Here is an 18105-nt window from a genome sequence, read left to right on the forward strand (position 1 = left end):
TATAGTCCATACAATTTCTGTTTAATTTGCAAGCTCTTTGTACATGTTTCATTTAAAATTTCTCCCCCTGCTTTTATTTTCCACATGCTTGAACACCTCTGTACTGAAGTTCTTGCTTGCCTGTCTACATTTCTTTGCACAGTAGTAGGGAATAGGATTACATTTAACTCCAGCTAAAATGCCAAAAAAATTAACATGTTTTCCTTTAACATTCTACTGATTAATGTAAGGTGGAGATTATATTAAAGTTAAAATTGGGCTTTATATGCTGATTTGATTGCTTTTAGATTGTGGGTCATAAATAGTAATTATTTATCTGAGGCATGTACTAAACACCACAGAATCACTGGCATTGTACTGCAAGTGGAGTAAGATGAAGACCCACACTACAGCTTTTACCCCTGACTGCGCCAAGAATCAGTCACAGAGTGGGTCAGCTCCCAAGTCCATGCCGGGGTCTCTGTGCTATACTTCTTCTAGAGCAGACTTCCTTTTTAGGGGAGCCAGGCACTGTAGAAATACAGCTGACTTCCATCTGCTTCTCTGGTCTGGACTCGGAGTTCCTCAGAGCCCGTGTTTCTTATATAACTTTGCGTTCCCAGTTCTTATCAGGGCAGCAAATTAGGTTTCAACAAACTATTGCAAAATGAATTGATCTCCACTATGCCGAAAAAATGCCGAGGCAGATTCTAACTGAGCTCATCTGAAAAAACGATCAAATAGGGGGCAAGCAAGTTTAAAATGGGTACATAAACCTTTCGGTGACCAGTTCTGTGATGTGCACTGTGGAATGATTAGACATTTATCAGTCCGGCTGAGCTACAAACAGAAAGAAATGTGGCTATACGATGTAATTATTTCAGAAACAGTTTTCTTTTGAGTCAGTTTGAGACAGACACACTCTACAGGTAACACTCTGTATTCCTAGCCTGGTGCTATTTTTCTTCTAGTATGGGTAGAAAAGCTAAATATAAAGTTTCAAATTGGAACAGTAAGTTTTCCTGGTCTGTTGCTTTTGAGATGAGATTATGAGACAAAACACAAAGAAAGACAAACATCATAAAATAACTTTTATACAGGATTAGTAGATCTGTTTACATATAAAAAACAGAAAGGACCTCATTACAGTTAGATTTCACATAAATTACACAGATTGACTTTTTAAAACTATGATTCAACTTTGTTTAAAGTCCCTTTTAAAAATTTCATTTTGAAGGCACAGTGCATGAAATAAACCAAAAACTGAAGCACTTGAGATGAATGAGTGTTAGGCACCTCATATAAATAGCTATAGATTTTTCTGGAGCTGGGGAAGGTCACTCTGAAAAAAAATGGAGAGGTGAAAAGCTAATTTTTAATCTGAGCACAATAAAAAATACCATCATGTCAAACCTCCATAAAATCTGCAGCACGGCCCGCATAGAATGTACCTAGCACGCTCACGGCATGCTATTTGTAAAGGTCATAATCACGCATGTTACATAATTTATGTCCAGTGGTCTCACAATGGAAGCCTACTTTCAAATGTCGTAATATATTCTCTCAAATCAAAATCAACTAGAACAATATTCTGAAAGTCAAGGGGAGTAATTAATTGTTGCTAACACATAAGAGGAAATGGGTGTTGGGAGATACTTGTTCATGAATTATAAATCCCAGTTCAGTTGATGTTAGTCAAGGGCCCTAATCTGCCCCACCCGAAAAATATGCTTTAATTGAAACAAATCAGAAACCCAGAGAGTTATCAAAAGTTTGCTATATACAAAATCACTGAACATCAAACAGTGGAATTCTTTTTGTAATAACAACAAAGTTGCTTCTGTTTAAAACAATTCCACCAGAGAACCATAACACAGGGCACTGGGTACAGCATTCACAGCGTAAGAAGCTTTTAGTACAGTAGGGACAAAACCTGGCACAGGTGCACTTCTGGCAACAAGAAGATAAAACTATTTACTGCTGAGAATAAATGAAAATAAATAAACCTGGTGTTAGCTCAGAAACACAATAAGCTCAGGCATAAGCACTAGCTTTTATTTATTTGTCAACTCATAATTCGTTTTAAGTTCAAAATTCATTAGTTCGGCAAATCCCATTCAGGTGAGTTACCAAAGGTAAACCAATCAATCACACTGGGCCTGCTTCCTTTCTGAAGGACGACAAAATCCCAGAGCAAATTTCCTCCACTGAAAATTGCATGCATTCCTCAATTGGATGGGATCCCAATCACCATCTAAACATTCAGCAGAATACATCAAAACCAAAGGGTCTTTCCTCTTGCAAGTAGCTTAAGCCCATCCTACTGAACTGCATCATCAGTACATGTACACAGGCAGACACTTGGAACATGACCTACTCAATCACTTCGCTTTTATTAAGGAGCTGGGAGGGAAGAAGGTTTACAAACTGATCATCAGGACACAAAAACATGCCTTGTGAGTAAAAAAGGCACAACTCAGGTTTGGTCAAATTTCATAATACTGTGATACTTACTTGCCTTCATGATTCCAAAGAAATGGAAAGTCTCTATGAGAAACACTGAAAAAATGCATTCCCCATCCCATATGGCTTCAGTGCCTTAAGCAGTTAAGGTGGCCTAAGATTAGATTAGACCCACAGATGAAAGACAAAGCAAGGCAGAGAACACAGTCTTAGTAGTAGTCATGGTCCTGTACATTCACGTTAATAGTTAACACAGGCTGAGGGGCCTTGTTTTCCAGAACAATTCATTTCTTAGAAATTCATTCAAGATTAAAGATTTATAGCAGAATTTGGTGTTTTTTCAGGAAAAATTATAAAAAGAAATGTACATTCATTTCTAAAAAACCTTTACACATGCTTAAAAGGCATGGACTCAAGCCACTGTGATGTACAGTTAAAAACGTGTTTAATTCAGGAGAGAAATGAATTTAAAAGGCATCCTCCAGCGAAGACCTAATTAAGTAAAGGCTGTCACATCAACTTTAATTTCTTCTTGCAATGTCTGGAGAAGAGCTGGCCATTCATAGGCCCTTTGTTGGTTTTCTGAGTTTTCATTCTTAAAAATAAAGCTGAAAAGAGCAATACCACCACATCATCCTCTTAAGGAAAATGTGAAGAAATTCAATCATATACATTTCATTAAATATTAGCACCCCACAAAATCTGTTCTATGTATGTGGTAGGGTAAAAATGGGGTGGCAAGGGCTCAAAATTTAGAGTTGTTAATAACAGGGTTAATACCAGAATGGCTTACCTTAACCTTGAACAACCCCAATTTATCATAGATACTCATTAGTAAATGTCATGACTTCATCATTCCCGCTGAACCAGACCTCGTTCTATAAAGCCACTTTGAGTGCACACCTCACAAAACTCGCTTGAATAACTACGTGGGTGGTACACCACTCCACGTGAAGACTTTGAGGTGACTGATACATTAGTGGATATAGAACACAATTTGAAAAGATGAGAGCAGGTTTTTTGATCCCCTGATTTAGTACAAGTTCATCAGCAACTTGGCCATTAAAACATTCAAAGATATTAAACCATTAGCATTGGTAAGAGTTGTACTTACAAGAAAGCATCATTTCCACTGAATAGCATCTTCCAGACACAATAAAATTCAGATCTTTCAGGTCCTTGCAATAACCCAACTGGCAGTGAAAATGATACTTCTCTCACCACAGTGTTACATCACACAGCAGTTCGTAACTTTTTTTTAATGGAAAGAGTCATATTTAAATGCTTTCTATTGAACTTTTAACAAAATTGGTTGATAAAAAAAGAGACTGTCAAATGAAACATTAGGACAAAGGACCCAGTCACCTGCAGAGCCCTGTGCATTAAACTGGCCACGCTATTTCGGTGACAGCACACTACAGCAGGGCGCAGGTCTGGGCTGGAGCGTGAAGTGCATGTACACAGTTTGTATTCAAATGTAAATTAAGAATGTGCCAAGTAGGTTTCTTTCACACTTCTAGATACTTTCAGTAGAATTCAGATCTCGTAGATTGCTGGGTAATCTGAAAACCACAAGTGTACAACACAGAAAAAGGTTCAGATTGAGGGAATATTAAAGGATTAAGCATTCCTAGAATAACTAGTGTTTCACAGATGAAAGCAGCAGCACCTATGGGTTTTTATGAAGTTAAAAGATAGGCAACATGAGTTTTAGCTTTTGCTAGATCTCCCTCTTAACTCCATTCAAACGGACATTTAGATCTTTCACAACAAAGTCAGTAAGTTCTCCCTTAAAATGGGGATCTTAAAACTTTGCTAAACCTTACACGAGAGGTAGTGAAATCCTGCTGAGAGCACAGGCCACCAGTTCTGATCTAGCCTTAGAACAGGTAGAAAGCAAATGCGGAAGCCCATTTATTAATTTTGTAATGTTTAAAAATCAATTCAGCCTCCACTAAACCTGAATGATAAGAGAAACTCCAGCTATTTAATAACTAGAGAAAAGTACTCCTCAGTAGGTTAAGAAAACCTTGAGTTTTAAAGCTTTATGTCAGATTCTGACTGCTGTCCCTGCCTTAATGTTTCTGGATTCTTTTGGCCATTTAAAATAAAGAAAAAGAGAAAGAAAAGCTAAAGCCACTAGGAAACACCTGATGTGCAAAATACAACACCCACTAGTTGGCTTTATGCAGTTAAAACATAAGCTCCAAACAGCTCATCTTAAATTAAAAAGAAAAACAAAGTGGCTGTCCCATCTCTGCTGCATAAATAGAAAGCAGATTAAAAAAAAAGAAAAAAAGAGTACTTTAAGGAGGGGAAGTTCAAAACTGCCAGCCAAATTCACAGAGAATACAAATTTAGCAAGTTAACTTCCCAAAGCTCTTTGAAGAAGCAAGATAGTCTCTCTTCTTAATGCAGTGTCTCCCAAGAGGAACTATAGTTTTGCTTGGTTCTTATGCTGGGAGAGATGCAAGGTGTGTGTTTCAATGTTTGCTAGAATATAATGTCTCCTCCTCAGTGTCCGTTTCATCCTGGAACTCATGGCTTAAGAGGGACTTCTTGGAGCCGGTTGCCATCATGCGAATTTCATCTTCATACTCATCGTGATGCTGCCTGAGCCGATGAAAGCCATCCTTGTGTCTGTTAGACTTGATGGAGCAGATGCACCAAATGATGCAAGCTGTCAGGACCAATGCCGACATGGTGGCACCTGCCGAACAGAACCGCCACGTGAATGGTGTTTTACTTTAAGGATATAAACAAACAGCTATTTAAAATGACACTTTTAAAATATGCCATTCATTTGTTTTATTTTTATTTCATGTACTTTAAAACAACCTTTTATTATTACAGAAGCAGTATATTCATAATACACAAATTTAAAAAAACAAAGAGAAAAATTACGAAAAACCCAAGCCCAAAATCCCACATCTTCACATTTCCGTTACCTCAAGATCATTTGAACAACCCTAGCGCATGTTCTTCCAGATTTCCCTCCATGCGTTTGTGTGTATTTGCACTTTTCTTTTACCACAATGAAATCAAACTGTGCCCACTGTTCTGCAACTTATCAAAGACTGTTTTTCCTTTCCAGTAAATTTTCATCTCATCTAAAACCTCTCATTTATTTAAAAGATTTGTACATAAGATTATGAGAATAAGAGTCTTAATAACAAGAAATACTAATAAAAACATAAATTAAGTTCATGCCGGCAAATGGGTGGCAGAGACAGACTTAAACCGTGGCTGAATCCCAGCTCCTGTGTTTCTAACCACTGTGAGCCATATTTTCATCTGGTTCAAGCTAAGAACTCTTCACTTTGAACTCTCCACAAAGGCTCTATGACCTGACCACGTTCCCTACACCACTCTTCTTCAATGAGGATCTCTGCCCCACACGCCCTGTAATAAAACTTATTTTGTGTCAAGTCCAAGTTACATAGAAACGAACTGCGACTCTTTGTGTCAGGAAGATACAACACAGTATTTCCTTTACCACATACATTTTTCTTTCTAACCTTTCAGTAATTCAAGCAACGACACACGTTAATCCTGGGGAAAATACATAATCTCTTCCTCCAGGATGATGGAAAACAGAACTAAGTCACAGTCCAAGGGACTTATGATCTTAATATAAAGCAAGTCATTCACCGAGTCAACAGCTCTTCACTAAGACCCACTACATGCCAACCATGGCCCTAGGCACGGGGATAAAGGGAAACCCTCTGCGCTCTCAAACCTATGCTTCAGTGGGAGAAAACTAAATACAGACAAATGAATGACTAAATATGTAATATAATGTCAGACAGTGATCATTTCCATAATATAAGCAAGTGGGTTGGGGACAGTGGCAGGGGCACTATTGGGTTGGGCAAAAAATTCACTCGGCATTTTCCGTAAGATGGCTCTGGTAGCGCTTAGTTGTCTTTAACTCCATTTGAAACAATTTTGGTAGGTTGAATTGTGGCAGCTGTCATATTAGCATGCATTAAAAAAATCAAAATTGGTGAATTTTTGTGTAGCTGTTTTAATATTGAAGATGGAAGAAAATATGCAACATTTTCTGCATATTATGCTTAATTATTTCAAGAAAGGTAAATGCAGACAACTGTAATTGAACAACAGTAAAATAATTTTTAAAAAAAGAAAGGTAAAAATGCAACTGAAATGCAAAAAAAAAAGATTTGTGCAATGTATAGAGAAGACGCTGTGACTGACGGAACGTGTGAAAAGGGGTTTGCGAATTTGCACGCTGGAGATCTCTCGCTGGACGATGCTCCGCGGTCAGGCAGACCAGCTGAAACCGGCAGTGCTCAAGCCGAGACATCCACGGAGAAGAATCAAAGTTACATCACGTGGGAGAGGGCCGACTCAAAATATCCAAATCAATAGTTATTGTGAAAATGAAAAATGTGTCTTTTATTTTATGGGAAAAATTAAATGGACTTTTTGGCCAACCCAGTGTTTTAGCCGACCGTGAGCAGGGAAGGCCTCTCTGTGGAGAGGACATCGGAGTACAGCCCTGAAAACGTGAGGGGCAAGCCATGAAAACACATGGGGAACAGCGTCCCGCCAAAATCACATTTAGATGAGGGGACCTTAGAAGAAAAGTGATTAGCTTTGGGTGATGATTATAGCGGTGACCCATTCTCAAAGTAAAACGTCAGGTTGGTGTTAACTTCAACTACCAAAAATGTAAATTCCTTTACCTGATACAGTTACCACAAGCTCCCTCGGCAACCCAAATATCCGGTTATCTGTGTCAAAGACAATTACCACAGAACTCGCTGCATCGTGATGCACAAAGACCTAGAGAGAAAAGCACAAGAATTACAAAAAGGTTTACTTAAGCTACATCGCATCCCTGCCGTATTCCTAACACCTTTTCCAGCAAACCAAAGAAACGATTCACTGTCATCTGAAGTATACAAAATGCTAAAAAATTCCCTTTTGCTGCTAAAAAGATATAAAGATAACAAGATACCATAATCAAGAGCTGGTCACACTTTTAATTTTATCCCTCACAGCTTTCCCACTGAAAGAGAAGTACTCTTATGCATAAGAATTTCCATGACACCACGCAGTGTGACTCTCTTACCTGTGAGTGTTGCTGCTGATACCCGTCTGCGATGGCATTGATGTTATGGACCCCCGGGGCGAGCAGGACGTGGAAGTAGCCCCCCTCTTTCGTGTGCACCTTTATTCCTTCATTGAGTACAATGACCGCGTTAGAGATCGGTTTTCCAGTCTTATCTTTAACAAACCCATGGACTCCCTTGTGAACCTGACAAAATATTTAAAATAGAAATTTATGTTTTCATAATGCCGGATGGTCTAGCAATAGTTTGAGGCATGACAAAAACAACAAACAAACAAAACTACAAAATCCCCATAGGACTGGCTTATTTGTCCTTCCCCACTGACTGACCTTGTTGCTACTCACTCACTGCTTCAGAGGCACAGAGACAGACATAAGGGAAAAGAGAACTTTAATAGAGTCAAAGCCAAAAGTGTCAGAACCCCAATCTCCTGATGACTTTCATGACTAACTCTCCACCCTGGTCCAGTGTCTCGAGTAACTCTGTGTGATACTCAAATGAAAGAGCCTGCAACGTCTCACAGGGTTAAACTACTTAAGTCACAGCAGATTCCAGATATGTGGTCCCACAGCACCTATTCAGACAATATAAAATGAGCAAAATTCTCCTTTCCATATACATTTAAAATAATGTACATTTTTGGTAAAAGATTAAGCAAATGTTTTGACAAAGGTTTTCATTGCACATATTCCTGAGAATTTGCTTCTAGTTAAAAGAAAAGACTCACCTCCACCAACATGCTAAGAAGAGATTTTTTATTCTCTGCCCACAAGGAAGGGAGCTGTGCTGCGCTAGGGAAGTAGCAGCAGCTGGTGTATACTGTGATTTCCGGACAGTGGCCATAGGTGACACTGTAATCCTGGAATATGCAATTCAAAAGCAAGTGTAAGAAAATAAGTAAAAGTAAGAGTGAGGCTTTATAATAGAATGAGCAGAATAAGTGGAATAAAAAGAAAACCTGGGTGATGTAACAAAGAACTGTAAATCATTTTACATCACATATAAATAAATCACTTGGTATTATAATCAGTCACACACATGGCTGCTCCTAGAGGGCCCTGGAGACCAGGGACTACGTCCAATTCATTTCTGTATCTCTAGTGCTTCCCATAGCGTCTCCCAGGTACAGGGGGTTTATCAGGGTCTGTTGAATAAATAAATGATGAGTAATACATGCAACAGGCCAGCTTCCCTCTAAACCCTAGAACTTCACTGTTGTTCTTGGAGCTCTGGAGGTAGAAGCACAAACACTTGCCCTCTGATACCCTCAACCTGCAGCCTCAAGCCTGATGGTGACAACAGCCACTGTTCCCATCCAGGCACAGGAACTGCTTGTGTGAACGGGTTCCAAAACCTCACTTACCACCTTTCCCCCCAAACCTGTTCTTTCTCCTAATTCAGTTAATGGTATTAACTCATTTTCTCACAGACATGAAATCTCTTGTCTTTGACTTCAGTGTCTTGCTCTCATCCATAATTTGTCAAATCCTGTCAATTCTAGCCCTACGGTATCTATGAAACTTAACTCCTGACTCCACGCTACTGCCACTACCCCAATTATTACTAGGCTTTCCATTATTACTTGTCTAGGCTACTTGTCTCTCTGTAACTCTAAACCAGTCTCCCTGTACCACAATCTCTCCTCCTCCAAACTCTCTCAGCCCACTACCAAGAGACTAATTTTCCCATAAGAACAGTTCAGACCACATCACTACACACCTGCTCGAAACCTTTAGTGGCTTCCCATTCCTTACTAAAACACAGCATTCAAAGCCCAAACTCTCTTTCCATTCTTGTCTTCCACTGCTCTCCGTTACACACCACATTCTAACTAAGCTAGACTGCTAACTGACCTCAGCCCATACTGCTTCCTTTTTCTGAAATGCCCTGCTGATTCACCATCTCCACCCAAATGCCATGTCCTCTACGAAGAGAAGGCTGTATCTCTAACTAGCTGTAACCTTTTCTGTCTTTAATTTCTCATGGCATTTGAAAGTTGCTCTCTTCTAGATCGCATTAATTCTATAACATAGTTATGAAGTCAATTTTCTGGTTGCACATGTGAATGGAATGATGAGCTAACCTCCCATCTGCTAACTACTCCTGAGTAATTTGAAGTGGAGGGACAACCAATTAAAATACCATCAGAAAGAAAGTAAAGATGAGCCAAATAAATGGAAAACATCCTGTGTTCATGGGTAAGAAGACAATACTGTTGACATGCCACCCAAAGTGATCTGCGAATTCAACACAACCCCTGACAAAATTCCAACAGCCTTTCTGTGCAGAAAAAGAAAAGACAATCTTCAAATTCAAATGGAATTAGAAAAGAGCCTTGAATAGCCAAAACAATCTTGGGAAATAATAAAGTAAAAGTACTCACACTTCCCAATTTCGAAACTTACTACAAAGCTACAGTAATGAAAACAGTGGTACTGGCGTAAGAATAGACATACAGACCAACGGAACAGAACTGCAAGCCCAGAAATAACTGTGTGCATCATCTATGGTCAATTAATTTTTAACAAGGGTGCAAAGGCCATTCAATGGGGAAAGAACAGTCTTCTTCAACAAATGGTGCCCAGACAACTAGATTTCCACATACAAATAAATGAAGTTATCTCCTACTTCATACCATATATAAAAATCAACTCAAATGTAGAGCTAAATCCATAAAACTCATTAGAAGAAAACATAAGGGAGGTAAAGCCTTATGACCTTAGATTTGACACTGCATTCTCAGATATGACAACAAAAGCATGCACAACAAAAGCAAAAGATAATTATGACAATCAAAATTAAAACGTTTTGTGCATCAAAGGACATTATCAAGAAAGCGAAACAACCACCTACAGAATGGGACAAACTATTGGCAAATCAAGCATCTAATAAGGGTTTAGCATCCAAAATGTATAAAGAATTCTTATAACTCAACAACAAAAAGACAAACAACCCAATTCTACCATAGGCAATACACCTGAATAGGTAATTTCCCAAAGAAATACACGCACGGCCAATAAGCACATGAGCATCTGCTCAACACCATTAGTCATCAGAGAAAAGCAAATCAAAACTACAACGAGTGTGTATTACTTCACACTCACCAGAATGGTTATAATTAAAAAAAAGGAAAATAAAGAGTATTGTCAAGGATATAAAGAAATTGGAGCCTCTGCACATTGCTGGTGGGAATGTAAAACAGTTTGGTGGTTCCTCAAAAAGTTAAACATAGAATTGGAATATGCAATTCTACTTCCTGGTATATGAGGTCTGTCCAGAAGGTATCCAGCCATGTAATATGAAAAATAGAGACATTTATTGAAGAAGATACAAGATTCAAGAAACACTGTACACAGGACAATGATGTCTCAGTCCCCTTTGAAGTAGGCACCTTGGGACCTCACACAGTTCTCCCAACTGCCATCAGCTTCCCTGCCATATTTTCCTGAACCTCATCAGGGATCTAATACTATTCCCTTTCAAAGGTGATTTTAGTTTTGGGAAAAGCCAGAAGTCACAGGGTGCCAAATCTGGGCCATAGGGCAGCTGAGTCATCTGGGTGATTTGATGTCTTGCCAAAAAACCACAGAAGATGTGGTGCATGGGTGGGCGTGTTGTCATGACGATGAAGCTGTCAATCACCAGTTGCGCGTAGCTGTGACCTTCTGAATCATCTGAATAGTTTCCTCGGAGCAATGTTCACGCTTAATGCAAAATTTGATGCAGACTTGTTGCTCTAATCACTTAGTCATTTTGAATGTGACGGCCACACAGTACACATGCTCACTCAACAGCATCTACCACCCCCACTGACTAGTACAGTAAAATTGTCATTGTTCAGGTGTGCACATTCCAGTCCGCTCTCCTTGGCTGCCAGGTTACACTGATGTTGTGCAAACCACATAAACTGCTCTTGCTATATTAACAATGGCTGGACTTTTCCCAGACAGACCTTGGACATCCAAAAGAATTAAAAACATGGGTTCGAACAGATATTTATCCACAAATGTCCATTGCAGCATAATTTTCAATAGCCAAAAGGTAGAAACAACTCAAGTATCCACCAACAGACGAACTGACAAACAAAATGTGGTGTATACATACCAAAGAACATTATTCAGCTCTAAAATGGAATGGGGTACTAATACATGCCACAAAATGGATGAACCCTGGAAACATGGTGCTAAGCGAAAGAGGTCGGACACAAAAGGACAAAGACTGTACGAGTCCACTTACATGAAATACCTAGACTCGGCACACGCATAGACACAGAAAGTAGGTGAGAGGTTAACAGGCCGGGAAAATGAGGAGTGACTGCTTAGCGGGTGTGGAGTGTCTGTCCTGGGTGATGAAGAAGTTTTGGAAATAGATGCTTTGGACTGGAGATGCTTGCACAACATTGTAAATGTAATTAATGTCACTAAATTGTATAATTAAAAACGATTAAAATGGCAAAACAAAACAAATGCTGCCATAGATTTAGTTGAGGGCTATCATGTCAAGGAAGCCATGAAGCCGATGCCAACTACCTGCTCATTTCAGAAAAGTCAACGGCCAAGTTTATGGCACATTCTCCTGTATTCTACGAAGCATACCTTCATGCTGCCCAGGTGGCTGTGCCATTCTGCTCCACGCATTACTCCTCCTGGGATATTCTCATCTATAAAAGCATTAAGAACTGTAGGATCAACCAAACCAAAACGCAAGACCCCTTCCCCTGCCCAAAGCAGCGACAACAATAATAGGGGGTAGGGGAAATACCTGATTTATTGGGGCAACTGGGCTGACCCAAGTGCATCGATGGATGATTATTTGCATAAAGCGATGCCAAATGCTTCAGAGTCTCTTTGTTTTCCACTACAAAGGAAAAACCCAGACGTCAGTGAAGAAACACAAAAGATGTTTTTCCAAGTTCAACTTCAGGGTTACAAGTCATTTTTCTCTCCTCGCACCCCACTGAAGTTTATCGAGGAGTTATTAGAATTAAACACATGGTTCTGTTTAGCCCAGAATGATGACTAAAAAGACACATATCTTCCTTAGATTAAAAAGTATTAATGATTAGTTTAGAAAACACACTATCACACCAAAATAAAACTTGCTTTGGTATGTTTAACTACCATCTCGGGCAACTGTGGCCTACTAAAAATAATTTCTTGTAAACTGCACTGAAAATGACACAAACTATCTCCATATACAATGGACCCAAAGAGATTCAACAAGCAATTGTGGTTTTTTTAAATTATTTTTTTAAGATTGTATTTATTTATTTTTAGAGAGAAGGGAAGGGAGGGAGAAAGAGAGGGAGAGAAATATTGATGTATGAGAGAAACATCAATCGGTTGCCTCTCAGAAGCCCCTAACTGGGGACCTGGCCCCCAACCCAGGCACGTACCCTGACCAAGAATTGAACCAGCGAGCTTTCAGTCTGCAGGTTGGCACTCAATCCACTGAGCCACACCAGCCAGGGCGGCAAGCGATTGTTTAACTCACCATGAGGTACAACCAGTCAATTAAAGTTTAAAGCAGGGGCTGTACTGTGGCTTATTCACTTTTGCATTCCCGATGTATACAGACATAATCATCGCTCAATAAATGCTTGTGGACTAAATCGAACAGATGTGACAAAATGGCTACAATCAACAAAGCTAGGCCATCATTAGATCTGGCCTCTGTCTCACAAGGAGCTGTCTGATATATGTACAGTCATGTCAGGTTGGTTATTTGATCAGGGAGTAGGCTCAAATGCTTACCACTTAAAAAAAATTTATAAGGGACATTACTTAACTGGAATTTCCTATCGAAGCTCAAATAGTATAAATGTAAAGTGACATTCTAAATACCTGTTTGTACTGGCTTGTCATATGGGTACGTGACCAGTACTGAACCACCATCTAAAGCCACAGAAAGACTGAAGTCCTGTTTTCGAATCAAATTTTCAATAATGGCTTTAGTCTCAGGCTGGGAAGCATTATCTAAAAAATAAAAAAGTAAAATATCAAATAAGTTTTAAAATTTTAGTATAAGTAACTAAGAAAATATTCTCTATTTGAACACACTCAGAAGGTTAACTTACAAAATCTGTAGTAAGTACTTCATTACTCCCTAAGCCACTATTTCAAGCAAGAAAGGTACATTTTAAAACGTGGGTTATTTTGAGTTTCCATACTTCAAAATAATTGTGTAAAGGTTGATGCCTCTAAGCAAGTAAGAAAATTCTTAGCGGAAACTAAAAGGGAGGAACCTATCCTCCTTTAAAAAATAATTTGGGGAATATATAACCTATCTTTGAAGGTAAATAAGATTTTCAGAGAGCAGGTGTTTTCTGTAGCATTGTTTGCAAGAGTAAAAACTGAGGAACAAACTAAGTGTCCACCAGTACAGAAAGGGTCGAATGAACAAGGGCATCGCCATACATTGACAGCATAGTACGATGCCATCACCACCACTGTTAGAGATCTGCAAGTACTGGAACGGAGAAATGTCAATGACATGTTCAATGAAAAATCTGCAGAACAGTATGTACAGTGGAAGACCCCATCTAAGTAAGAAATAGGCCCCTTCAAATCAACATACAAACATTGTGTGTGTGCACACGCGCACACGTGGGAGGGTAAGAGAAAATAAACGTCTCTCTGACTAGCGATGGAACCCCTGATGTTACTGATTGAATTTCTAAGAAAAAGACTTTCATTACTTTTGCAAATTACAAAGGAGAAAATTTGAAGTTTTCTAGATGTCTGTATTTATTTATACCTCACACCTGCCACCCAGAAAAAAGTACCCCATTACTCATGTACAAAACAGGATCAACCAATCTCCTAGCGAAGAGAAATAAAATGATCTGCAAAGTACTTCAATGGCCTAAAAATTAGTCTTACTGGTGAAGTCTGTATCCAGGTCTTTGTCGTGAGCATTTGCTTGGCCTGCCTTTGAAGTGCAGTCTTTCTCCTGCGCTCTCTCTCGCCCATCTGGATTTAGAGAGGGGACAATCACAATTCTAGTCCTGTCAACCAACTAAAACAGAAACAGAAGTCAATGAGTTTATTAGCTGTAGGTGGAGTCAAAAGGCACCTACCATGCCTCAAATGGAAAATCTTTATTGTTTGTTTTAAACACAGATTTAAAAGGCAAAACTAAAAAACGAAAAATGAAATTATCTCTTGCTTCAAGTACATTAAAAAAGAAACGGAAACCTACCGCAGAACTAATGTTCGCGGAGACCTCCTATGACTTACAACGGGGGTCAGCAGTCCACGGCCTGCAGGCTAACCCGGCCTGTCGTCTGCTGTCCTAAGTAAAATTCCCCGGCACGGAGTCACGCCCACGACAAGACACTCTGTGCCGCAATGGCCAAGCTTGTGACAGCACATCTGCCCACAAAGCCTGAAGTATATACTGCATGGCCCTTTACAGGAAACGTTTGCTGACCACTGGCTTAAATCAGTAGTAATGATACGGCTCTATTTTCCAGATTAAAAAACTAGAATGTATAATCTGACAAGTATCAGCGTATGTCTGGAAACAATGAGACAGAGGAGTTGGTATCAGGGTGTCAAAAAAAATGAAGTAGGGTATTTGTCATACCCACACACTTTCTTCCCCAGATACTTTATAGGCATCAATAGCTACGTACGTGGCATGAACTAATATCTGATATACTTCATCCTATATATTCTAATAACAAATCAGAATAAGTGATCCCTGGTTTGTTTGTTCCATTCAGATAATTTATAGATTGAAAATATTTGAGACCCTTTCATTAATTGGTTCTTAAATCTCTCTTCTGGGGAGATTTTTCCCCTGAAGTTTACATGCACGGGCTTCACCACAGGTCTATGTGAATATTTTCTTGAACTTGCCAAACAATTCTGTCCCTCAGTTCAAAACAAACGACAATCTAAAGTGAGCTAGTTCAAGACCAATGAGACCAGTGAGGCAAATTCTCATAAACTAGGAGTTTTGAAATTCCTAGGTGCTTTACCTAGGGCAAACAGTCTTACGACCATAAGGTCAGTAGGTAGCAACTCTGCCCAAATACTGGAATAACCTAAGTAGCTTTGCAAGGAATGCTGATGCCTCTGGGGGTGAGGCCCAGTCACTGGTATTTTGAAAAACTTCCCAGATGTTTCTAACGTGTAGCCAGGGTTGAGAACCACTGTCCTAGATATTCTCCCATTTTAAAAAAAGAACAAAAAATGTCATTGAGATATGCAGCTCACATGAAACAGTTCATGGAATTTACTTTGCCTAAGACTGTAAAATACTTTTTGATCAAGTCTGATAAAAATTAATCTTATCGAATCCCACCGTTTCCTTCTGATCCTAATCAAGACACCTACTCTTTCCAAATTTCTTTCAGGGGAGGCGGTATGGCATAACCAAACAGCACAGGCTTTAGAGTGGGCGACACTCGGGTTTAATCCTAGTTTTACCACTTACTAGCAGTGTGACTTCACGCGGGTTATCAAGTATCTCTCAGTTTTCGCATGTATAAAATGGAGATGACACAATTACAGGGTTGATGACTAAATTACGATGGATGTAAAGTACTTGTTACAGAACCTGGCAGACAGTAGGTATTAAATGAACATTAGCTCCTTTCTCCTTCTCTAAGTTCTGTGTAGACAGTGCCAATTAGTGAGTGTTCCAGAAGCATACACACTCTTTCCTTCTGTTCTCTAAGACAACACAGAACTAGATTGCTGAATCCCAGGTGACTAAGCCTATGAATCAAAGTGCTTTTTGTAGTCATGGATGGGTAAAGTAGACAATGCCACATTGCTTCTCCTAAAATCTCTAGTCAGCCAAGATATCCAATAATTTTGCATTTATTACATGAAAAAAAACTATTTGTCTTTCACTGAATTCTTTACTATAGTATCCTAGTAACTGGGAATGAAGTCCCTCAAGTTAGAATGTACAAAACTGTAAGGGAAGATTGGAGGGGTAACTTGATTATTAAATTAGGAAACAGATGATTCAATAGAAATCTTTAATATTTTTCCTTTATGTCTCTTAATTGTATCCAAAAAGGAAATAATAGAAAGACATTATTAATGAGTATATACAATGATCAATTTTTAAGAGTAAAGTTTATAATGCACTAAAATTGCCTCTGTGTAAAATCTAAGAAGAGATTAAATTTTCAAAATGATGCCTTGATATCAATGTATCACTGAGCTTTTTCCCTTTAAAGCATGTCAGAACAGGCTATTCTCTTACTTGGGTAACAGCTGGATTCTTTTTGTAGTTCAGGCAGAGAAATTCTGCCAGAGCCAAAAGCAGTTCAGTTCCAACTGGAGCATTTCCATGGATACCAGCAACAAAACGAATCTTTGGTTCTTCAGGCTCAGACACGTTGGGCTTATTGGATATTTCGAGGGACCAAATTTGACGATATTCAACGCTCTGTCCCAAACTTTCAAAAACCAGAAACACAAATTCAGCAAGTAATCAAGCATTATATAATGTTGATGTAGACATAAATTTTTTAAAGAAAATGAAACAAGAAAAGTCTTACAAAACCTTTAAAGAGTATTATCCTCATGCCAAGAGGCCTTAAGAAAATTAGTTTTCCTCGACCGAAAAAAGAGAAGTGGTGAAAGACTATGACTTAGCTTCGCATTCCTCCAAACTCAGCCATTCTCATGCCCTTTTCACACAGTGGTTCTATCTTCCACAGCCTTGGCTGATACTTAGGTAACATGCAAGGGGGACCCAACCCCCCACCCCCGGAATTTATTTATAAAAAATCGTGTATTTATTCTTACATGTTTAAACTTCAATCACCTTCAAAGTACTCTGCATTTGATGCAATACACCTATAGAGACTTTTTTTTTTGCTCAAAACCAGTTTTTGAACTAGTTGATTTTGATACCTTTTACTACTTCTGCTGTTTTTTGTTTCACTTCTTCCACAAGGACAAAACATTTCCCTCTGAGGACTCTTTTCATCCAGGGAAATAAAAAAACATTGCTGGGGGCAAGACTGGGTGAATAGGGAAGGTGGGGCACGAGGCCATGCCATTTTCTGGCCAAAAACTGCTGAACATTCAGTGTGGTGTGGGCAGGTGTACTTGTAAATCACCCATCATGAAATAGGCAAATGCACTGAAAGAGTCTTCAAAAAAAAAAAATCAGTGAAGCCCAACGCAGCCTCTCACACCCCCACCAGCTGGTACACTGATACAGATGGATTCCTAAAACACTAACCTAGCGGGGGAAGCCTATACTACAAGGGGCCCACACTCCAGAAGATAATTCTGTTTTATTTGGGAGATCCCCTCACTGAAATTTTTATTTTGGAAAAACATAAATAGAGAAAAATGTAGAGAATCTTACTTTTAAATTGAAATTAATTTAGATACTTTAGACTTTACTATGAATGCAATACCAGCAGTATCACAGTAAAAATGATTTAAAATGCTCTCCCTGCCCAACAGCTCTGCTTTCTTTGATATAAAGGAATATTCACCACAGTTAGATAGAAAAAATATATTCACATTAAGTTAAGAAGAATTAATAGAACAGAAAAGTTATTGCTTCTTGACCATGCTGTTCA

At 38.9% G+C, this 18105-nt stretch overlaps 1 protein-coding gene across 1 annotated transcript in view; it reads right to left on the minus strand.

Annotated features, from left to right (window-relative positions):
- Nucleotides 1-1057: 1057 nt before the first annotated feature.
- CPD (carboxypeptidase D) overlaps nt 1058-18105 on the minus strand; it is a 63867-nt gene continuing 46819 nt past the window's right edge. The window contains exons 13-21 of the mRNA XM_024565010.2: nt 16767-16962; nt 14423-14558; nt 13385-13516; nt 12303-12398; nt 12137-12201; nt 8269-8400; nt 7541-7726; nt 7152-7251; nt 1058-5152 (exon numbers count right to left, since the gene is read on the minus strand). Coding sequence (XP_024420778.2) covers nt 4926-5152; nt 7152-7251; nt 7541-7726; nt 8269-8400; nt 12137-12201; nt 12303-12398; nt 13385-13516; nt 14423-14558; nt 16767-16962 — 1270 coding nt within the window. The 3' untranslated portion in view covers nt 1058-4925. The remainder of the gene's footprint in view (nt 5153-7151; nt 7252-7540; nt 7727-8268; nt 8401-12136; nt 12202-12302; nt 12399-13384; nt 13517-14422; nt 14559-16766; nt 16963-18105) is intronic.

This window comes from Desmodus rotundus, chromosome 9 (assembly GCF_022682495.2).
Source record: "Desmodus rotundus isolate HL8 chromosome 9, HLdesRot8A.1, whole genome shotgun sequence".
Classification (NCBI taxonomy): domain Eukaryota; kingdom Metazoa; phylum Chordata; class Mammalia; order Chiroptera; family Phyllostomidae; genus Desmodus; species Desmodus rotundus.